General features: G+C 35.7%; 1 protein-coding gene across 2 annotated transcripts in view; it reads left to right on the top strand.

Moving 5' to 3' along the window:
- Positions 1-24,786, top strand: part of Tbc1d8-9 (TBC1 domain family member 8/9) — a 77,485-nt gene that overhangs the window by 7,516 nt on the left and 45,183 nt on the right. For both annotated transcript variants that reach the window (XR_010953663.1, XM_067788891.1), the window contains exon 2: positions 7,414-7,580. Coding sequence is in view for 1 of the 2 variants with exons in the window: in XM_067788891.1 (XP_067644992.1) it covers positions 7,414-7,580 (167 nt within the window). In the remaining variant the exon portion in view is untranslated. The remainder of the gene's footprint in view (positions 1-7,413; positions 7,581-24,786) is intronic.

The raw sequence follows: 24,786 nt of genomic DNA, 5'->3' as shown, positions 1-24,786 counted from the left end.
TCATACTGATGCCAACTTTTGTATACTTGGAGACTTCAATCTAACAGATATTGTATGGTCAGATTTTCAAAATAATGGCATTTTGACACCTACAGCCATATCAGCTCTCTGAGAGTACTTTTCCTGTATGTCTATCTGATAGACATCATATACCGATAGTTATTCATCTACATAACTTTGATGCTATCCCTACGTCATCTGCTTTAGATAATTCCTCTTTCAACTTTCGATCTACTGATTTCGGCGAGCTGAACAATGTATTATTTGAAATTAACTGGGAAAATATATTTCCCTCTAATGACGTCAGTGTTATGATATTTTCTTATCGAATTTGACTGAAACATTTCAAAGTATAGTGCCTCGTTTTGGGCCCTAACCGTTTGCTCGAAGCTTTTTGAAAAAATTATAAAAGAGAAGCTAACTTTTGGCATCAAAGGCGTCATTGAGCCGTGCCAACATGGGTTTGTGGCTGGCCGCTCGACTGTTACGAACCTGGTGTCGTTTTCTGATTTCTGCATCTCTGCATTTCAGGACGGTTGCCAGGTAGATACTGTATACACTGATTTCACAAAGGCTTTCGATAAAGTTTCTCATAAAATCTTATTATTTATATTGGAATGTATTGGATTTCATCCTGTTTTCCTATCATGGTAAAAATCTTATTTGTCGAATAGGTCTTTGTGCGTCGAAATTGAAGACTGTAATTTCCAACCTTTCTTGGCAACGTCCGGGGTACCTCAGCGTAGCATTCTTGGTCCTCTTTTATTTGTGCTCTTTATTAATGACATTGTTTCCTGCTTTAATTCGTCTGATTTCCTTTTATATGCAGACGATCTTAAGATTTTTCGTAGAATTAATGGCCCGTCAGATGCAGTGCTCCTGCAAAATGATCTAAATAATCCTGTTGTTTGGTGTAATGCCAATAATCTCTATTTAAATGTCAAAAGATGCTTTCAAATGTCTTTTTCTAAATCGTCTACCCTGCATACCAAGCCCTATGGTATTTCAGGTGTTCCCCTGGCTTCTGTCAAAGAATTTATTGATCTAGGTGTTGTCTTGGACACCTCTTTCTCCCTCGTTAGTCATATCTGTTATGTCCTTCCGAAGGCTTACAGGAACTTTGCCTTCCTTCGCAGATATGCAAAAGACTTTAAGGATCCCTATACCAGGAAGGCACTTTTTATCTCTTTAGTTCGCTCAAAATTAGAATACGCCTCAGTTGTCTGGAATCCTATCTATAGTGGCCACTCTGCCAGAATAGAAAGGGTTCAAAGAAAATTCATTAGATTTTGCTTATTTTCTATTAACTTTGACGATCCAACCGCATCCTATTACTCGCGCTGCATACTTATCAATCTCTTGAAACCCGGAGAGCTGTGCATCTACTAATGTTTGTTTATGATCTCATCACTGGCTCTTTGGATTGTTCAGCTCTCCTAGCTAAAGTTAATTTTAATGTATCTAATAGGTGTCTTCGTACTTTGTTGCCTTTTTACTTGCGTGCCGGTAGAGCTAACTATTGCATGTTCGACCCGATTTTCCGCGCACTTAGCGAATTTAACAGACTCTCAGGGAGTTTCCTTCTTGATTTCTCTTTGTCGAGAAGTGCGTTCAAGTCTTCTCTGGAATTGTGCCTGTAATTTATTTTTATATATTTATTTAACTCATTATCTTTTTTTATTATTTGCACGTTAATTACATATGTATATAAGTTTGACTATATAGTTTTAATATCTTTTAATTCATTTGTATCTAGTCTGCAAAATTATTTTTGATCATAGACTTAATAAACTAAACTAAACTAAACTATAAACTAAACTAAACACCCCTCTCATTATGGTCCACCCCTGTTGAAACATCAAGTTTCCTTGAACTCCCGTTAGAGGACTTTGATGACAATTTGTTATTAGTGACACCTATTGGATAGCGCGAAGCACTGCTACAACAACAACAACAGTACCTTTCAAAGGAAGACTCAACCCCACAGGGTCAAACACGGATATAATTGCATGATCAATGGCCCAACTATCGGCTTCATGTTTCCAACCAAACATTTCGTAGACGAATCATTGGTACCAAATTATATTGTTGTTGTTGCGACAAGGACACTCCCCGAAGGAATTGGGGAGTGTTATCGATGTTGATGGTCCTTTGCCGGGTGTAGATCGGGTACGTTGCGGTAACAAGCACCATAAAGGTACTAGCCCGACCGTCTCGGGAACGATTTGTTATGACCACATGAGACCTTCTAGGCCATCCATCCCTTATCGCTACAACAACCCCTTGCTTAAATCTTTTGTGTTTTGATGTTTTATGGTATGGTTCTTGAGTCTCCTACGTTAGCTGGTTCCCCAGCGGTACCACCCTCGCCATTTTCCATTTTCCTGGGGTGACGAAAGTGTTCAGAGACAGGTTGTAGGCGAGCGCTAGATACTCTAATCCCTCATACCCAATGTTTTTAAGCATCACCATGGCGATCCTGGATGGACCTACTGCTTTAGATGGTTTAGCAAGTTCGATGGCTTCTTTAACCTCTGTTGCGGTGATGGTAATAGGAGGCGCGCTATGTTTATCTTTACGCGCTTCTGTTGGCCTGCCGTCTGGATTTGTCGACCGCGAAATGTGTAACGTATTTCTGGCAGGAGGCGCTCGCTCATTTTTCGCATATACCACTTTTTCTCCGAAGGCGATTGATATTTTGTAATTGTCTTTAGTCGAGTTTAGGGAGACTTTACGGTTGACAATCGCTTACCGTCTCCAGCAGAGGGGTATACCCGCGGGACTTATGCCTGTCGTAAGAGGCGACTAAAATACCAAATCGGTTCAAGGGGTTGTGTAGCGCAACCCTCTCAAAGGGTTTCCAGCGCAATATATAGCTGGGAAAGGCGGGATGGCCTAGAAGGTTTAATATGGTCATATAAATCGTTCCCGAGATGGTGGGGCTAGTACCTTAATGTTGCTTTGTTACCGGAACGTACCGGATCTATATCCGGCAAAGGACTCCCAAAGCCTTCGGGGAGTGTCTTTATCGTTAATACAATAACAACAACAGCAGAGTGGTTACGGTTATATACGTGTTCCCTGTTTGCCCGCTTGTGATTGTCTACAATTTGTCTTATGCGTAGGTTTAGAACTCTGGTTGGGAGGCGCCAGGGTCTTAAAGCCGGGGCCTCCGCAGTAAAGTTTGGCCGGATTCCCGGAACTCTTCCAGCGGGAATAACGAGCCGACTCGGATTCAATGGCCTTGCGGAAAGAACGTTCCCTTTTTAAAGAAATGGCGGGGTCGACGAATATTGGGATCTAGCCCAGAACAATGCGTTTGATGCCACCATCCTTTGCTTGTGACATACTGACTTAAGTGTGACCGTCATAAAAAATTTATTTCCGGCACACGCAGCAAACCATTTCTCTGTGCCGCGGTTAGGTTCAACATCTTCCCGTAGCAAGAGAGTATGGAGCAGTCCCGAGGCAAAGTTCTGCTCTGAAGACGACATCAGTTTACTAATAACACTGGGTCACAAATTCCAATTTTTTTCGACCAGAGACGCCATTATGAAATTCCTATGTAAAATCATCCCTTTATTCCGAAAATCAAGGTTATTTTTAATTCTGTGGTAACGTTTTTGAGATATTTACGAACTACCGTTTAAAAAAAAATAATAAATTGGGTCCACTTAATCATATATATCTCAAGAACGAATTGAGCAGTTCCAAAACGGTTTGAAGCCTTTTAAAAGGTAATAAAATTTGCTATGAACTGTGCATACAACACTTTTTGCTGGGCCCTGCAGATTGAAAGATAACGAACAATCGGATTTTTAAATTTTTTTTTGTAAAGATATAAACAAATTTGTGCTTTGCGAGGAGAGATTTCGAAAACTTTTTATTCTTTTCCAGATTTTTTTTTTCTCTCTAAGCTCTGTTTTATTACAAAAAATAAGCTTTCATTCAACAAAATCGATGGACTAATACAAAAGTTATAAGCGTTCAAGTAAATATATCCATTTAATACTTAAGTACCCTACTGGTACATATGTGTTAGCATTCGTATATCAGTTAGTTAGCATGTAGATTTTCAAAGGGTTATTAGATACAAAAAACTTTTAGTGTCGTTTTCTCAAACCCAGGTACATTTCAAGAAGATCATATTTTTAAGGCAGGAAGTGTTTTCTTTGTAGAACTAGGGAACCTTTTTGTCTAGGTAGGCTTGAATTTTTACTTGATCTAAGTATAAATAATAGTACATGTGCCTTGTTTCTTCATAATATCTGCAAGGCTCGCCGGATACTGTTCAGTTCATAATTGCAGTTTATAGTCCGTCATTTACTTAAAAATATAATATGAATAAAAGGGCGCGAGAGTTTGAGTGTACCAATGATCCAGATATGTTCTTTTTCATCTGCGGTCAATTTATCGTTAAAAGGATGCGACGTGTGTTTTCAAATCCTTTGAAATTTACATACTAAGTATAAGTATTTTGGAATTGAGCCTAAAAACCATGGACACCGAATACTGTGTGCACCACATGTCGAATCGAATTGATTTTTTCGGAAACCGGAACAAAAAGGTGCGTTGTAAAAAAAATAGAAATTTGCTCCCTTTTAATACATAACTGACTAATTTCTGAAACTATCTATTTAGGCGACATATGCAATTTATTACACCAATGAAGTGGAGGGAACCAACTTGCCAGTCAACGGACTGCTATATTTGTACTACAAAAGTACTTGGGGTTGGAAAGTCAAGAAAAGTAAGCTATGCGAGCGTATCTACACTGTCATTACCAGAACAAAATTCAACGGAAGCTACATTTCCAGAATCAAATTTAACTTTAGTTCCGGCTCCAGTTTCATTGTCAACAGCAGTATCTGATTACGCGGCATCATATTGTACTGGATTTCAAACGGAAAACGAAAGAAACTCTTTGTCACAAGCACAACTCAATGATTGGATAAGGGATTTGGAATTGTTAAAGGAAAAGGCCGAACTACACGCCTCTCGTATGCAACAATTTAAATTTGTTTCATCCGATGTTAAGGTAACATATTATAGAACTCGTCACGAACAATTTTCCAAGTACTATACGAAGGAGGACAGTGTTTGTTACTGCAAAGACATTGCTGATCTATTCAAACAGTTTGGTGAACCATATGATTCAAAAGAGTGGCGATTGTTCATAGACGGCAATAAATTAAGTTTAAAGGCCGTATTATTGCATATTGGCAACCAAAAGCCATCTATCCCGATCTCGCATGCAGTAAATACGCAGGAAACGTATGATAGACTGCAAAAATTGGTCAGATTAATCAAATACTAAGAACATGATTGGAAAATATGTACCGATCTTAAAGTCGTTGGAATGCTATGTGGCCTACAAAGTGGATACACAAAATACTGTTGCTTTCTATGCAAATGGGATAGCCGAGCTCGTCAAGACCACTACATCATAAAGGATTGGCCAGAACGATTCGAGTTTCAAGTTGGGGTGTATAACATAAAATACTCCCCACTTATAAAGAAGGAAAAAATAATTCTACCTCCGCTCCACATCAAGCTGTGCCTTATCAAAAACTGTGTCAAGGCTTTGGACAAAGAAGGCGAAGCTTTTTATCATTTGAAGACAATCTTTCCAGAGATTTCAGAAGCAAAAATAAGGAAACCGCAAATAAGGAAAATGATGACTAATAACCATTTCAAAGAACTATTGTCACCAGTGGCGGCAGCAGCATGGGATTCTTGTGAAAAGGCGTTACTTCGTTTTAAGGCCAAACGCAAAAGTCCTACTTACGAGATGATAGTGAACGACTTAATCAAAAACTATGCGGAAATGGGTAAATAAAAAAAACCGTGTTCTCAGTTAACTTTAAAACGTATCTGCCCGATACACAAAAGTTTGTGTGAAAATTCTTAAACAAACGAGAAAAATGTAAAAAAAAAATTTGTTCTGAATTGAAAGATAAATCCAGCCTAAGAAAATTATGTATAGACTAATGTGTCACTTTTGTATTTATCTAATATACTTTTTTAATTTCTTTTATTTTCTTTCAGGAGTAAACATTCGGCCATAACCGTTTAGACGGTTAAGCGCCAATTAAGTAAGTAAGTAAACATTCTATTTCTACACTCCCATTTAAATTTTTTCACTCAAAATATTGGCGACGAAAGTGACGAGCATGGCGAAAAGTTTCACCAGCAAATGAAAATGATTGAAAGTCGGTATCAAGGATTCTGGCATGTCGCTATGATGGGTGACTACTGTTGGTTTCTCATAAGAGAACCCGATCCTAATCGATATAAGCGTCAAAACAAGACACATAACTTTTTCAATTATAAAATAAGAGCATAGAGTTAAGACAGTATCATATGTACATGTGCTATTATTTGTAGGGTACCTTAGTTTTACTATATGCATACATATATTTATTTGAATGCTTATAACTTTTGTATTAGTTTATCGATTTTGTTGAATGAAAGCCTTTTTTTTGTAATAAAACAGAGCTTAGAAAAAAAATCTGCAAAAAAATAAAAATTTTTCGAGATCCTTCCTCGCAAAGTACACATTTTTTTATATTTTTACAAAAAAAATTTAAAAAAATCCGCAATAATTGTTCGTTATCTTTGAGTCTGCAGGGCCTAGGAAAAATGTTGTATGCACTGCAAATTTTTCTTACCTTTTAAAAGCTTTAAACCGTTTTGAAATTGCTCAATTCGTTCTTGAGATAAATATGATTAAGTGGACCCAATTTTTTTTTTTTTTTTTTTTGAAAACGGTTATTTGTAAATATCTCAAAAACGTTACCATAGAATTAAAAATAACCTTGATATTCGGAATCAGGGGGTGATTTCATAATGGCGTCTCTGGTGCATTTTGGCTGTAAACCAGTGTAATCAGTACTCTTGCTCTTATTCATAAAGCCATATATACAAAGGAGCCAAAATATCTTTTTGAGAGGCTGCAGTTTCTCAGATCGTCAAGATCTATGTATGTATATGCTGTTCATATTAAATATGAAAATCTCACTTCATATGAAACTATTTACTAGCCCGACCATCTCGGGAACGATTTGGTCTGACCACATGAAACCTTCTAGCTCCTTTCCTCACTAGAAGGAGTTACCATTGTGTCCTACGCCGATGGCCAATCTATTGATGAGCTTTGGTATTTTAGTTGACTCTTACGACATACATATCTTCCCCCTAACCAGATGGGGTCATATTAATTATTTATTCATCTTCTTTACTAATTTTAAGTACATATATCTACGCTCATGTATAATATTACCAATATGTATCTAATGTAAATTCATATTGAATTATGTCGTGCTGTACAAGATATGAATAAATACAATACATATTATTTATTAGTGTAAATACGTACATACATATGATATTTAATAGTATAAAATATTTTAGGATTGACGAAATGCATTCAAAATATTTTGTGCTACAAAAACGACGGGGGCACGATGAGCCAAGAAGTTTCAGATCACTTCTGGTCAATACATTGGACAGTGTTTGGGATACAAAACCACCACCATACCGCATCCTACATCAAACACCGCACTCTGAAGTTTATTATGGTAAATATTTCATTTGTACACACAATATACACTTTAAATTTTCATGCGATTCTGTAAACTATTGTGCACGTTGTTTTCCGAATGAGTGCTGAATGTAAAAGTCTTATATCAGTGAGAAAATATTCATCAAACGCCATGAAAACAAAAAGGTCATTCTGCAACAGTGCGTATGAGGTTGAATGTCAAAATAGTGTACACTGGCTGCCAAGAAAACTCACGAAGTTTTTATCAGTGGGTTTTTGTTCATAGTTTTGCTTTACAGAATCAGAATTTCAAAGTCTACACAATTTCTTGTGTACACTTTAAAACTCATAGTTAGCGAATAGGGCCCCTGTACTCGATTCCTGTACTTATTTAAAAGATCGAGGAAAGTTATCGATATCAAAAAAATTTCCAAGGGGAAGTAATCGAAACTTACTCGTATCTTACTCATTAAAAAACTAGGCAAAACTTGCGAAAATTCATTTACACACATACGTATAAAAAACATTGGCCCGCCCCTGTTGAAACTATAGTTTCGTTGGACTCCCGTTAGAGGACTTTGATGACAATTTGTGAGTGGTCGTGCCCATTGAATGGGGCGAAGCACTGTTAACACAACAACAACAACATGAATAATAATGAAGCTGATAAATCAATAAAGTCTGTGCTGTTGTTGTTGCTGTTTTACCGATATAGCTCCAAAATTTGGTATTGTAACGAATGTTGGGAGATTCTGATCATTTTTGCACGTTCTGCTAACGTTCGAATTGCTGAACTGTCGAATAAATATCTCCAATATTCAGTATTGCAAACTGATCTTTATTTAAACTACTTCGGGAGTAGTACAATTATACTTCACTATCACGTACATATATACTTCACAAAAGCGCGTTTAAATCAAACTGATTAGTTATTCCTCAGCGTGCACTGCTTTTATACTCTCCGTTGCCTCCTTCGCATATTTCTCCTAAGGTCTAGACTGTTCACGAGCATGAACAGTTGTATCACATACTTGGTTTCTTGCCAACCATGACTACCCACTTTTAACCACTTTCGCCTCAAATTCCAACACCATCAAACATTTTGGTGTAAAAAAAATTTTTTTGAGGGTGAAAAAAATGTCCCATAAATAGAATGAGTGCGAAAGAAACAACATGAGTGTCTTGCTTATGAATATCCCAAAACAAGAGAAATAAAGAAAAATTATTTGACGTGCCATTGACGGTGGAAAATTTCAAAAAATTTAAGCGTGATTTTGGCAATTTTGCTAAAATTATTAATTATTTGCGTGTTAATTGTGCAAAAAATCAAACAAAAAAGTGAAAAGAGTGCTTAAAAGTGGAACGAAACCTGCAGACGACCATATTGCATAAAAAACTGCGGTTTTCATCATTTTCATACCATACGTAAGTACTCCAAAAAATGTGTATTATTATCTTAAATTAATATGTTATGGTGTCCAACATAAATAGAGATGCAACTGCGCTGATGCATCTCTATATTATGATGAACACCAAAACAAGTAAAGTGCTATGTCTGACAAAGATCAGGAAGATTGTATGGTGCCACCATAATAAACAAATGCACATGCGCATGTGCATTTATGTATCATGGCGTACACCAAAACAAGTGAAGTGCTATGTCCCTGACAAATTTCAGGAAGATTTTATGGTGTCATCATAAAATATATCTATACATGCACTGGGACATATATGCATAATGGTGTATATCAAAACGGGTTCAGGGCAAGGCCCATGACAAAGTTCTGTAAGATTTTATGTTGTCACCATAAAATATATATATGCATGCGCCTGTGCATATATCCATAATAGTGTACATCAAAACCAGTTCAGTGCTAAGTTCCTGACAAAGTTCTGGAAGATTTTATGTTGTCACCATAAAATATATATATGCATGCGCCTGTACATATATCCATAATAGTGTACATCAAACCAGTTCAGTGCAAGGCCCCTGACAAAGTTCTAGAAGATTTTATGTTGTCACCATAAAATATATATATGCATGCGCCTGTACATATATCCATAATAGTGTACATCAAAACCAGTTCAGTGCTAAGTCCCTGACAAAGTTCTGGAAGGTTTTATGTTGTCACCATAAAATATATATATGCATGCGCCTGTACATATATCCATAATATTGTACATCAAAACCAGTTCAGTGCAAGGCCCCTGACAAAGTTCTAGAAGGTTTTATGTTGTCACCATAAAATATATATATGCATGCGCCTGTACATATATCCATAATAGTGTACATCAAAACCAGTTCAGTGCTAAGCCCCTGACAAAGTTCTGGAAGATTTTATGTTGTCACCATAAACTATATATACATGCGCCTGTACATATATCCATAATAGTGTACATCAAAACCAGTTCAGTGCTAAGTCCCTGACAAAGTTCTGGAAGATTTTATGTTGTCACCATAAAATATATATATGCATGCGCCTGTACATATATCCATAATAGTGTACATCAAAACCAGTTCAGTGCTAAGTCCCTGACAAAGTTCTGGAAGTTTTTATGTTGTCACCATAAAATATATACATATATAACAGAAAGTGGTGTTAGTTACACTAATTATAACTCAAGAACGGATGAACCGATTTGGCTGAAAATTGGTGGAGAGGTAGCTTAGAACCAGGATACGGATATAGGATACTTTTATTCCGTTCTGGCTAGGGTCTTGAGATCATGCATTTGAGGGATATGTTTGTACAATATCGGTATCAAATGGAAGCTGTTTATGTTTATTTTTACACATTACAACTTTACGTATACTGACCTTCGCGAATATTACAAACTCAATGGGTCAAATAAGTCGAGTGCTTACAAAGTGAGCAGTGGCACCCTCCGTCTCATCCCGCCATCCGCCCTCTTTCAATTGTTTTTATTAACACGCTTTTATTAGCTTTACCTGTGTGTTTGTAACTCTTCATTCGCTCCAAGGCGCCTGCTGCCTTATGCTTCATGCATTAAAATTAAAATAAATAAATGTAAGGCGCGATAACCTCCGAAGAGATTTTAGGCCGAGCTTCTCTTCCAATTTGCGTCGTGCTCCTTTTTAATTTTTCTTACAAATTGGCGGGACGGGACCTACTTGTTTTATGCCGACTCCGAACGGCATCTGCAAGGCAGATGAGTTCTCACTGAGAGCTTTTCATGGCAGAAATACACCTAAAGCGCTTGCCAAACACTGCCGAGGGGCGAACCCGCTTAGAAAAATTTTCTTGTAATTGAATAAGCTTTTTTCTAAAATTTTGATGTTGCTTTGCCCGGGGTGTGAACCCAGGGTCTTCGGTGTGGTAGGCGGAGCACGCTACCATGACACCACGGCGGCCACCTACAAGCATTAGCTTCACCTTATTTGTAATCCCGTCGGCGTCATTTCGGGACCCTTCCGTGATAATTTCTGGATGATTTTCGTGATTCGTCCGGGATCCCGTCAGGGTCATTTCGGGACTTCGGGATCCTCTCAGGGTCATTTTGGAGATTTTTTCGGGATCATTTTTGGACCCTTTCGGCATCATTTTTTGATTAATGATTTTCGGGATCCGTCCGCGATACCGTCTGGGTCACTTCGTGGCTTTTATGGATAATTTCGGGATCATTTGGAGACCCTATCAGGTTATCACCTTTTGATTTAATTATTTTTTTTACTCTATTACAAAAATAAAAAAATTAGACAGAAAAACATTTTTAAACAGATAACTTCATAAGCAAGCTAACGTTAATAGCCCATATATTTCTAAACAGATAACTTGATAAGCAGGCTAACGTGAATAGCCCATATATTTTATTTTCTCCTTGGGGGCGGGGCCACGGATAAAGACTAGTAAAGTATATATTTTTAAAAGATATATTTGTAGGCTTTCTTACTTAATCTTTTTAAAAAGGAAAATCTGATTACTTAAAAAATGATTTAAAATTGGTGCACTTAAAGTATTTTGTTGGAACAAATGCATACATACATTTGTCATAAAGAAAAGAGAAAAATTGGGCTTTAAAGAGAATTTTCCATTGATTCCAACGGCATATTTCTTTTTGTGCAAATAGAAGCTTTAGGGGTAATTCCACGTCAAACGTTCAAACATTCGTTTTTTAAAATTGAGATATTTTCAAAACTAAACGAATTTTAACATGATTACAACTCCAAAGTAGCTTCTTAAAATACCTTCGAATTGATATATATTTATTTAACCACTAAAATCCCCATTTACTAAAAAATTGCAAAAAAAATAACTTTTTATTTCCAGCTCTTTTGAGCAACACACTGCAGAAGAGCACAACAAAACATGATAACACCTTTTGGAAGGAGCAGGACCTAAGGGATTGCCAGTGGACGCCAGATCAGTTCTTGGTATAAGCAGGGAACTAGTAAGTATTATGCCTTTTTCATAGGGCGAGTTTTTGTATTTTGGGATTGAATATAATTTTTACTTTAAAAAATTTGATTTTTCGAAAGTTTAGAGCGAAATTCAATAGATGTGGGAATAGATGGGCTTAAAGTTTTTAAAAGATCTAACAGGGTATTATGGCCAATTTTGGGCCACGTTGTAGATTTCCCCAATTCGGAACCATTTATGATAGCTTGTTATTCAGGGATGAGTAAGCCCTCAGATCTAAATGATTTCTTAAAAGAATTTTGCGAGGAGATAGGCACTTTTAGCTCATACTGGGGTGAAATTGGGATCTATACAGGAATTTAGTGTTAGGCTATTTACTTCCGATTCACCAGCTTGGTCATTTATAACTGGGGTAAGGGGTCATACAGCCAAAAATAGCTGCTCGAAATGTTTGCAAATGGGGCAACATTTAGATCGGGTGTGCCTATCCCAAAAAGTGGGCGAGCTAAGAACAGATGATTGATTTAAAAATAGGCTAGATTTGTCATTCCATAAGCAGAGGGAGATTTTGCTAGAATCAGTAAATATTGGCATGGTTTCTCAGTTTGCTTAGAACCCATGCATTTAGTGGACTTAGGAGTAACAAAAAAACTACTCCAGTTGCTTATTAAAAGAGGGAACGTAACGAGAATGAACGAAAAATTTATGTTTCTGAATAATTACGTTCCCTCTGAGTTTTCTAGACGAAGCCGTGATCTAGACGAATTAAGCAACTGGAAATCGACAGAATACTGGCAGTTTTTATTGTATTCTGGCATTTTCATTTTGAAAGACTGCAATTACGGATAACCTTTATTATCACTTTCTTTTGTTACATTGTGCTGTTCGTCTTCTCTCCTGTGAGAAGTCTTGTAAAGTAGAATCTAATGTTGCGAATGAAATGTTAAAAGAGTTTGTTAAATTATTTAGTAATTATTTTGGCGCGAATTTAATTAGTTTCAATGTCCACGGCCTTTTGCATTTAAGCGACTGCGTAAAACACTTTGGCCCGTTAGATTCTTTTTCAGCATATTCATTTGGGAGTTATATGCAATACATTAAAAAACTTATTCACAATCCATCTAAGATACTACAGCAATTGGTTTTGAGAATAGAAGAAAGAAGAAATTTTACGGATTGTAGTAAAACTTTTAAAAATAATAATTTTATTATAAATTTTAAGAATGATAAGGACAGTTTCTTTTTAAGTAGTACATTGGGTTCTATAAAGATTGTTAACCAACAAAACGAAAATAGTTTCGTAGTTCGAGTTTTAACAAAAGTTGGAAACGTTTTTATAGAGCCCCTTGTGTCCTCATCTGGATTACGTGTTTTAGTAGCTCAACTTATAGATGAGGATATACATATTAACAAAGAAAATTTAGTCCTTAAGTATTATTCTATAACTGTAGGCCCTAGATTTATTTTAATTCCGTCATTTGTTTTATAATTTTGCCTAGGTTATATATAGTTAAGATTGCCGTTGTAAATAGTAGTTTGTATATATATTTCACCATTTCCTTTTACTATTTAAGTCTTTCCGTTTCCTTTTTGATTTTGTACATAATTAACCTGCATTGCTTTTGTTCTTTATTTCTTTGTATATAATTAGTATTAATATATTTTTAATAAAATATTATATGAATTAACAAAAAAAAAAATATATATATATAATAGTTATTTAAAAAATTCTAATTTATTTGTAAAGTTATGTATATGTACATGTTATGTATATGTAATTTTGGCTTTTAATTTTATTTCAGCAATGCAAATATTCACCTCGGCACTAGTGTCTTTCGTTAACCCGAACTCAAAAAAAGGGAAGTTTTAGACTTAGACAATTTTGTTGAATTGATTTATAATTTTCACTTTTATTTTTCTTTTCTTCTTCTTAGAAATCAAATACTTCAACCTGCTTTATTCCCAGGATGCTCCCATAGCTTCAGTAAGCAGAACTTTGGAAAAGGTAAATAAAGCCCGTCTCTGAAAGTTATGTTGAATCAATAACTAATTCTGTCTTTTATTTTTTCTATTTTTCCAGTAGGAAATATATCTTAGGGAGCACAAGGAACAGCATGACAACCACTTACGCTGATATAGATCTGCTGGGAACGGAGAAAATATTTTTTTGCACATTAATTAAACTTATATAGCTAGAAATAATGGTAAGAAATTTTATAAAGTTGTAACGAAAGTGAATATTTGTCACTCATTGGAAACGAGTAATAAATGCTAGTACATATCAAAAGAAAGGTAATTTGATTACTTTTCTTTCGGTACTACTATCGTTTAAATCTATATCCGATTTTTAAAATTTTTTGGAAAATAAGTGATACATGTATGTAGCTAGGGAAAACTTGGTAAAATTTTGTAAAGTTGTAAGAAAAGTGTATGTTTTTTACTCCTTGCAAATGAGTTTTAAGTTTAAGCATATATCAAAAGAAATATAATTAAATTATTGTACTTTTGATAGTACTGTCAATCGAATCAAAAAGTTGTATCCCAAAATTTGGTATATTTTAGAAAAACACCTCTGTAGTAAGAAATTTGTTTGCAAAGTTATACAAGTATTTTTCATTCATTTGTTAAAAATTACTGACTGGCTCTCTGATAAATATCAAAGTTTATTAAATCGAGTGATCAAAAAGCTATTACTTCCTTTATTAAATAATAGAATTAAAAAGATACTTATCACAATAATCCTTAGTTTTAATTGATTTGAAAAATTTAGCTTATCGATTGATTGGTTTTTAATGGAATTGCCTTTTTGAAAGCTCGACCTAATCAGCTTTGATACTTTATCAATTATCGAATTAATTACTTTGATAACTAAACAAATGTCATTTTAATGTCAAAAATCCGAATATTACGCTGTTATTCAAAATTATTTTATTTAAATGTTATTTGTATTTCTTTTTTAATTTATATAAAAAATATTATAGTTTAGTAAATACTTAAAAAAAATTGTGATTACAAATAATTATTTTTTATGCTATTTAATAATTTTAAGACCGTTTTACAAATTGAATGTAAAAATGTAAAAAGTCCTTTTAACAGATGTATTCTTAACATTTTATGATAAAACGGCCTTTAGAACAATTGTAAATAAATTTTTATATTATTAAATAAACGTTTTCAATAAAATTAAAAAAAAAAGTTTGGAGATTTTTTGGGTATTTTGGAGTTTTTTTTAGGTATTTTTTTGGGTATTTTGAATTTTTAAAGGTATTTTTGGGTATTTTGGTAAACATTTTGATCATTTTTTAGACATAAAATTTTTCCGATATGGTATCCCTACAAAAGTACAACCCTGTGTTATGGGAAATTTTCAGTTAGAGAGGAGCAACTATGCATTTTTCCTTATGGGACTTTGGTATAAGTGTGAGACTCGCTCAAGGGGAAAGTGGATAAAATCCGCACATAGCCTATACAAAATTATCCACTTTTTTCCTCAGTCATTATCCAGTTTTTTTCGCAGTTTTGGTTGGCAGGGTTATTTAGCTATGTATATGCGTGTGTATGTGTAACAACTTCTGCTCTTAGCTGATGACTTGATGTGTGTATGTGAGACATCTCTTCACTTCGAGCTGTTGGTTATATGTGTGCAATATTCTTCGTTGCCTTGTGTATAAGTGTGGCTGCTTGCTTTAGTGTGCACATTTACATAAGTGTGGCTACTTGCTGTTTTTGTTGTTGTGATTATTTACTAAGCGATGCTAATATTCGCCACATTATTGTATTATTCATTATAAAGAATTTTTTTTATACTCAGTTGAGCAGAGCTCACAGAGTATATTAACTTTGATTGGATAACGGTTGGTTGTACAGGTATAAAGGAATCGAGATAGATATAGACTTCCATATATCAAAATCATCAGTATCGAAAAAAAATTCGATTGAGCCATGTCCGTCCGTCCGTCTGTCCGTTAACACGATAACTTGAGTAAATTTTGAGGTATCTTGATGAAATTTGGTATGTAGGTTCCTCGGCACTCATCTCAGATCGCTATTTAAAATGAGCGATATCGAACAATATCGAACGAAAAATCGAAAAAGTGCGATAATTCATTACCAAATATGGATTAAGCGATGAAACTTGGTAGGTGAGTTGAACTTATGACGCAGAATAGAAAACTAGTAAAATTTTGGACAATGGGCGTGGCACCGCCCACTTTTAAAAGAAGGTAATTTAGAAGTTTTGCAAGCTGTAATTTGGCAGTCGTTGAAGATATCATGATGAAATTTGGCAGGAACGTTACTCTTACTACTATATGTCTGCTTAATAAAAATTAGCAAAATCGGAGAACGACCACGCCCACTTTTTAAAAAAAATTTTTTTTAAATTCAAATTTTATAAGAAAAGTTAATATCTTTACAGTATATGAGTAAATTATGTCAACATTCAACTCCAGTAATAATATGGTGCAACAAAATACAAAAATAAAAGAAAATTTCAAAATGGGCGTGGCTCCGCCCTTGTTCATTTAATTTGTCTAGGATACTTTTAATGCCATAAGTCGAAAAAAAATTTACCAATCCTTGTGAAATTTGGTAGAGGCTTAGATTCTAGGACGATAACTATTTTCTGTGAAAAAGGGCGAAATCGGTTAAAACCACGCCCAGTTTTTATACACAGTCGACCGTCTGTCCTTCCGCTCGGCCGTTAACACGATATCTTGAGCAAAAATCGATATATCTTTACTAAACTCAGTTCGCGTACTTATCTGAACTCACTTTGTATTGGTGTAAAAAATGGCCGAAATCCGACTATGACCACGCCCACTTTTTCGATATCGAAAATTACGAAAAATGAAAAAAATGCCATAATTATATACCAAATATGAAAAAAGGGATGAAACATGGTAATTGTATTGGTCTATTGACGCAAAATATAACTTTAGAAAAAAACTTGGTAAAATGGGTGTGACACCTACCATATTAAGTAGAAGAAAATGAAAAAGTTTTGCAGGGCGAAATCAAAAGCCCTTGGAATCTTGGAAGGAATACTGTTCGTGGTATTACATATATAAATAAATTAGGGGTATCCGACAGATGATGTTCTGGATCACCCTGGTCCACATTTTGGTCGATATCTCGAAAACGCCTTCACATATACAACTAAGGGCCACTCACTTTTAAAACCCTCATTAATACCTTTAATTTGATACCCATATCGTGCAAACACATTCTAGAGCCACCCCTGGTCCACGTTTATGCCGATATCTCGAAAAGGCGTCCACATATGGAACTAAGGCCCACTCCTTTTTAAAATACTCATTAACACCTTTCATTTGATACCCATATCGTACAAACAAATTCTAGAGTCACCCCTGGTCCACGTTTATGGCGATATTTCGAAAAGGCATCCACCTATAAAACTAAGGCCCACTCCCTTTTAAAATACTCATTAACACCTTTCATTTGATACCCATATTGTACAAACGCATTCTAGAGTCACCCCTGGTCCACTTTTATAACGATATTCCGAAAAGGCGTCCACCTATAGAACTAAGCCCACTACCTTTTAAAATACTCATTAACACCTTTCATTTGATACCCATATAGTACAAACAAATTCTAGAGTCACCCCTGGTCCACGTTTATGGCGATATCTCGAAAAGGCGTCCACACATAGAACTAAGGCCCACTCCTTTTTAAAATACTCATTAACACCTTTCATTTGATACCCATATTACAAACAAATTCTAGAGTCACCCCTGGTCCACGTTTATGGCGATATTTCGAAAAGGCATCCACCTATAAAACTAAGGCCCACTCCCTTTTAAAATACTCATTAACACCTTTCATTTGATACCCATATCGTACAAACAAATTCTAGAGTCGCCCCTGGTCCACCTTTATGGCGATATTTCGAAAAGGCGTCCACCTATAGAACTAAGGCCCACGCCCTTTTAAAATACTCATTAACACCATTCATTTGATACCCATATTGTACAAACGCATTCTAGAGTCACCCCTGGTCCACTTTTATAACGATATTCCGAAAAGGCGTCCACTTATAGAACTAAGGCCCACGCCCTTTTAAAATACTCATTAACGCCTTTCATTTGATACCCATATCGTACAAACAAATTCTAGAGTCACCCCTGGTCCACGTTTATGGCGATATCTCGAAAAGGCGTCCACACATAGAACTAAGGCCCACTCCTTTTTAAAATACTCATTAACACCTTTCATTTGATACCCATATTGTACAAACGCATTCTAGAGTCACCCCTGGTCCACTTTTATAACGATATTCCGAAAAGGCGTCCACCTATAGAACTAAGGCCCACTCCTTTTTAAAATACTCATTAACACCTTTCATTTGATACCCATATCGTACAAACAAATTCTAGAGTCACCCCTGGTCCACGTTTATGGCGATATCTCGAAAAGGCGTCCATACATAGAACTAAGGCCCACTCCTTTTTAAAATACTCATTAACACCTTTCATTTGATACCCATATTGTACAAACGCATTCTAGAGTCACCCCTGGTGCACTTTTATAACGATATTCTGAAAAGGCGTCCACCTATAGAACTAAGGCCCACTCCCTTTTAAAATACTCATTAACACCTTTCATTTGATACCCATATCGTACAAACAAATTCTAGAGTCACCCCTGGTCCACGTTTATGGCGATATCTCGAAAAGGCGTCCACACATAGAACTAAGGCCCACTCCTTTTTAAAATACTCATTAACACCTTTCATTTGATACCCATATTGTACAAACGCATTCTAGAGTCACCCCTGGTCCACTTTTATAACGATATTCCTAAAAGGCGTCCACCTATAGAACTAAGGCCCACTCCCTTTTAAAATACTCATTAACACCTTTCATTTGATACCCATATCGTACAAACAAATTCTAGAGTCACCCCTGGTCCACCTTTATGGCGATATTTCGAAAAGGCGTCCACCTATAGAACTAAGGCCCACGCCCTTTTAAAATACTCATTAACACCTTTCATTTGATACCCATATAGTACAAACAAATTCTAGAGTCACCCCTGGTCCACGTTTATGGCGATATCTCGAAAAGGCGTCCACACATAGAACTTAGGCCCACTCCTTTTTAAAATACTCATTAACACCTTTCATTTGATACCCATATTGTACAAACGCATTCTAGAGTCACCCCTGGTCCACTTTTATAACGATATTCCGAAAAGGCGTCCACCTATAGAACTAAAGCCCACGCCCTATTAAAATACTCATTAACACCTTTCATTTGATACCCATATTGTACAAACGCATTCTAGAGTCACCCCTGGTCCACGTTTATGGCGATATCTCGAAAAGGCGTCCACACATAGAAGTAAGGCCCACTCCTTTTTAAAATACTGCTTATCACCTTTCATTTGATACCCAGATCGTACAAACAAATTCTAGAGTCACCCCTGGTCCACCTTTATGGCGATATTTCGAAAAGGCGTCCACCTATAGAACTAAGGCCCACTCCCTTTTAAAATACTCATTAACACCTTTCCTTTGATACCCATATAGTACAAACAAATTCTAGAGTCACCCCTGGTCCACGTTTATGGCGATATCTCGAAAAGGCGTCCACACATAGAAGTAAGGCCCACTCCTTTTTAAAATACTGCTTATCACCTTTCATTTGATACCCAGATCGTACAAACAAATTCTAGAGTCACCCCTGGTCCACCTTTATGGCGATATTTCGAAAAGGCGTCCACCTATAGAACTAAGGCCCACGCCCTTTTAAAATACTCATTAACACCTTTTATTTGATACCCATATCGTACAAACAAATTCTAGAGTCACCCCTGGTCCACGTTTATGGCGATATCTCGAAAAGGCGTCCACATATAGAACTAAGGCCCACTCCTTTTTAAAATACTCATTCACACCTTTCATTTGATACCCATATCGTACAAACAAATTCTAGAGTCACCCCTGGTCCACCTTTATGGCGATATTTCGAAAAGGCGTCCACCTATAGAACTAAGGCTCACGCCCTTTTAAAATACTCATTAACACCTTTCATTTGATACCCATATCGTACAAACAAATTCTAGAGTCACCCCTGGTCCACCTTTATGGCGATATTTCGAAAAGGCGTCCACCTATAGAACTAAGGCCCACGCCCTTTTAAAATACTCATTAACACCTTTCATTTGATACCCATATCGTACAAACAAATTCTAGAGTCACCCCTGGTCCACCTTTATGGCGATATTTCGAAAAGGCGTCCACCTATAGAACTAAGGCCCACGCCCTTTTGAAATACTCATTAACACCTTTCATTTGATACCCATATCGTACAAACAAATTCTAGAGTCACCCCTGGTCCACCTTTATGGCGATATCTCGAAAAGGCGTCCACCTATAGAACTAAGGTTCACGCCCTTTTAAAATACTCATTAACACCTTTCATTTGATACTCATATCGTACAAACAAATTCTAGAGTCACCGCTGGTCCATCTTTATGGCGATATCTCGAAAAGGCGTCCATCTATAGAACTTAGGCCCACGCCCTTTTAAAATACTCATTAATACCTTTCATTTGATACCCATATCGTACAAAATGAATTCTAGAGCCACCCCTGGTCCACCTTTATGGCGATATCTCGAAAAGGCGTCCACCTATAGAACTTAGGCCCACTTCCTTTTAAAATTATCATTAACACATTTCATTTGATACCCATATCGTACAAACAAATTCTAGAGTCAGGCCTGGTCCACCTTTATGGCGATATCCCTAAATGGCGTCCATCTATAGAACTATGGCCCACTTCCTCTTAAAATACTCTTTAATACCTTCCATTTGATACACATGTCATACAAACACATTCCAGGGTTACCCTAAGTTCTTTTTACAACATGGTGATTTTCCCTTACTTTGTCTCCACAGCTCTCAACTGAGTATGTAATGTTCGGTTACACCCGAACTTAGCCTTCCTTACTTGTTTGCAATTTGATTTTAAAAGTCTTATATATTCGGAAATAAAATATATTTTGAAGGTGCTGGTTCCTAAACAGCATATGGCACAAAATCATGGAGAGTAAAAATTATGTTTGTACTTGAAGTGAAAAAAATTAACCTAATTATTAAAACAATTTTTCATTGCCATTAGCTAGATTAAAATACCATTTGGTCAGTAACGGGCAGAGCACGAAAACGCATAATTTGAGATTTATTCCGCAAAGTAATGCAACTTTCAAACGAAGTGAAATTAATATTTGAGATGCATTTCGCTTCTTTCGAAAATGTTACAGTTTGTAGCAGAAATTTCCGGAAATATTTGAAAATTTAATGACAGTATTAAATATAAGTCGATCTAGTTCGCGTTCCTGAAATGACGATTGAGTTTTAAAAAAATACAAACGGTCTAAAGTTTATAAATTGCAACCGGGGGTTCTTGAAACATTAAAAATTCGTGCAAACAATCTAAAAGGTTGCTGAAAACCCTTTAATTGACGTTATCCTTCCGGAAACATTCCTGAAACAATTGTGGTTACGCTGCATGAGGTTCAAAAGAGCGCGTTCCCGAGGCACCCACCCTAAAAATTGTTATTAATTATTCAAAGCGACAAGTATATTCTTAATTAGAAAGGGCGACTCAGAAGTGTCAAAATTGTTCCAATGATTATTGATATCCACACATAAGCAACGGAAGGCTTCGTGCGTTTCAAAATTTGATCTGCATGTGCTTAAAAAAGGTGGCTGAAAAAGCCACGAGGGCCTGAAGGGAATGTTAAATATAACCTCCCCAAGCAAAAGCGGGCTATTAATCAAACCTCTTGTAAGCTTTATCATAAACAATACACCTAACATCTCTCTATGACTGTAACCTAGACAGCTGTAAAAGTTTAAAGCGCCTGTGATAGGGAGGAATATTCCTTAGCGGATCCCAATGCAAGTCTCTCAACGCGAAAAGTATAAAATTGTTTTTGAACCGTTTCCAATTTTTCGCAGTGAGTCTGATAACGCGGGTTCCATACTGCTCAAGCATATTCTAGCATAGGTCTAACTAATGATGTGAAAAGGGTAATGGTAATGTCAGGGTTATTGACTTCTTTTGACCAACGTTTAACGAATGCTAAAAGCCCTTTAGATCGTTTTACACGACTTTCAATGTGTGATTTAAAATTTATTTTAAGGCCCATTGGAACACCTAAGTCAATAAAGCTATAGTCCGCTAAATAAGGTGGTCACCATTGGTGTAGCTATGTACTAGCAAAGCTATTCTTGTAAAGCATATGGACTTAAATTTTTTTTTAGGTTAAGTTCCATGTTGTTCACCTCGCACCACAATAACAAAGCTATTTAAATCGGATTGGAGCAGTATTCTATCTTCTGGGCGCAGATCGGCATACAAATGCTGACATCCTCGGTAAACATTAAGCGAGCTACAATGGGTCAGAACAGTAGGAATGTCAAAAGGGCCAAGATGGCTACCCTGCGGCACACCAGACGTCACATTAACAAGGGCGTTGATCAGACAATTAAACAAAAGCGTTGGACGCGTCAAATTTCTATTGATAGTCATAAGTAAGACCAACTGAACCTTAATCAGGTTCAGACCTGTTAAATTTGAATTAGCATTAGTAATCAATTAATTAGATGCAACTGTTTTCCGAAAAAAGCAATTACTAATTGATTACCATTAGAAAAAAAAAAAAAATTCATGATTTTTTCCGATTATTGAAAAAAATAAAATCAGAAGTAATCAAAATGATTACTTTTGATTATTTTTGATTTTTTTTTTTGATTATTTTTCCGCTTTGTTGAAAGAAAAATTCTCCTTTGAGGCATGCACGGTATAATTTCTACATACAAGTACATTTTAAGATGCAATAGTAAATCGTAACCCTGCAAAAAATGCGATTAGTCCGGGATACATCCGGGATTAGTCGCAAAGGAGCATGCGACTAATGCCACTTTTGATCTCTTTATATGGAATGAATTGGTCCCTTTTGTTCGAGCATGTCCTATGAAGAGACTAATTGTACCCATTTATACCCGAAAGGGTATAAATAGATAGTGGTTACATGTTATACCCCTAACGTAGCAGGAGAGACTAGTCGCATATTGGTCCGAAGAGAAGCAGAAACGGACCATTTTTGGCCAAACCTTTCAAAATCTTTTCAGCTACTTAAATGAAATAAAAAAAGAATCCGTTTAAAACATGTAGATTTATTTTTAATTGATATTGATGTAAATTATTAATTTTTAGTTTGCAGCGAAACATTTGTACAGTGGAAAAAACTTATATATTTTATTTTCACGTATATACATATTTGAAAAGTGTACACATTTAGACCATGAATTCAAATGTTTATAAAGATTTGTTTTAATATAGATAGTGCAGATATATTTATGTTTATAGTTAGTTTACATGTTTTTGGTTATCAGCCCAATTCTAAACGAAAATTCCGTGCGAGTTTTTTCCCTTCTCCCATTCCTGGTATTCTAAATAAAAATTCCTTGTGAGTTCGAATGTTCGAAAAAGCGGAAACCGGTTATGGGAGAAAAGTAGGTATTATGAATGTGAGGGAGAGGGAGATTTCTCTGCCATTTCATAGGAGTTTTTTCACTAGTTAAATTAAAGGGAATGCATCAAAATCGTTAAAGGAAATTGGTTATTTTAAGAAAGAACATTTATTTGTACAAATTTGTGCTAAAATATGTATTTACATTCTACCACAATATTCTCACTGTTAATACAACAACAACCACAATATTCTTTATTTTAAGTCGAAAAATATATCATAAGCAACGGAAGAGCTCTTCGCATATTTGATGCAGCCATCCAGAAATTACGCAAGGATTTTTTAAGAAGGCTTAAATAGATTTTGGCATATGGCGAAACTCAACTCGACTTGGCCGCCAGAAAATGGCTTTGCAGAATGAATGCAGGCAAGTCCGGCGGATTTGTGTTATCCCGCCGGTCTTCTTCTTATGCTCCTCTGTTGATGGTGCTGTGGCACCAATTTATTACTCATTCCAGTGAATACTACATGAAACACAATAATGTGCATTGTTTATACCTTATTTCTTAATTTCAAACAAATTGGCAACAATAATTAAACTTTACAATATTTTAAACAAAATAAGAAATGCGCAACGAAATTTCAATTGACAAAACAGCTGACTTCGAAAATTCGAAATTCCTATTCCCCAATTATTCTTCTCCCTAGGAGAAAATAATTGGAGGAATTTTTCCGCGGGAATAAAAAAATCCGCGAGAAAATTTAGAATTGGTCTGTATATAATTGATTAAAGTTTTTTTTAATTAACGAATATAAATAAAAGACGAAAATAACTGATAAAATACTTTAATAATTTTCACTGTTTTTTTCGTGTTCGCAACTGTATATACATTGTTTAACAAACCGGATTAGCTTTTAATATATCGATTATATATACTGTGTTATTTAATAGCAGACCGAGGTAGGCTACTTTAGCATATTTCCACAGATATATGAAATGTAAAGGTTTAATAAACAAATTCAAATAATTTAGTAACGACATTAATTTATGTTACTGTTTAATATATGGATATTAATAAAACAAAATAAAATATTCCACAATTGCATATTCAAAGTGTATACAAATTTTGATTGAATGCATTGATACGCACTTTAAAGTTTCGTTATACCAATATGACACTAAGACCCGGTTTTTCAGTGCGAGTTTAAACTACAGCTATAGTTAACTAGAGATTTGCCTTGCCACTTTTTGTCTTTTTCCATGAAATATTATAGCTCATATTACTTTAAGCGGCCAAAGTGGCAAGGTTAAACTTTAGTTAACTTTAACTGTAGTTTAAACTCGCACTGAAAAACC

Source organism: Eurosta solidaginis, chromosome 5 (assembly GCF_040869045.1).
Source record: "Eurosta solidaginis isolate ZX-2024a chromosome 5, ASM4086904v1, whole genome shotgun sequence".
In the NCBI taxonomy this organism is placed as follows: domain Eukaryota; kingdom Metazoa; phylum Arthropoda; class Insecta; order Diptera; family Tephritidae; genus Eurosta; species Eurosta solidaginis.
Note: the sequence above shows the minus strand (reverse complement) of the source record. Positions and strands in the feature narration are given on the sequence as shown.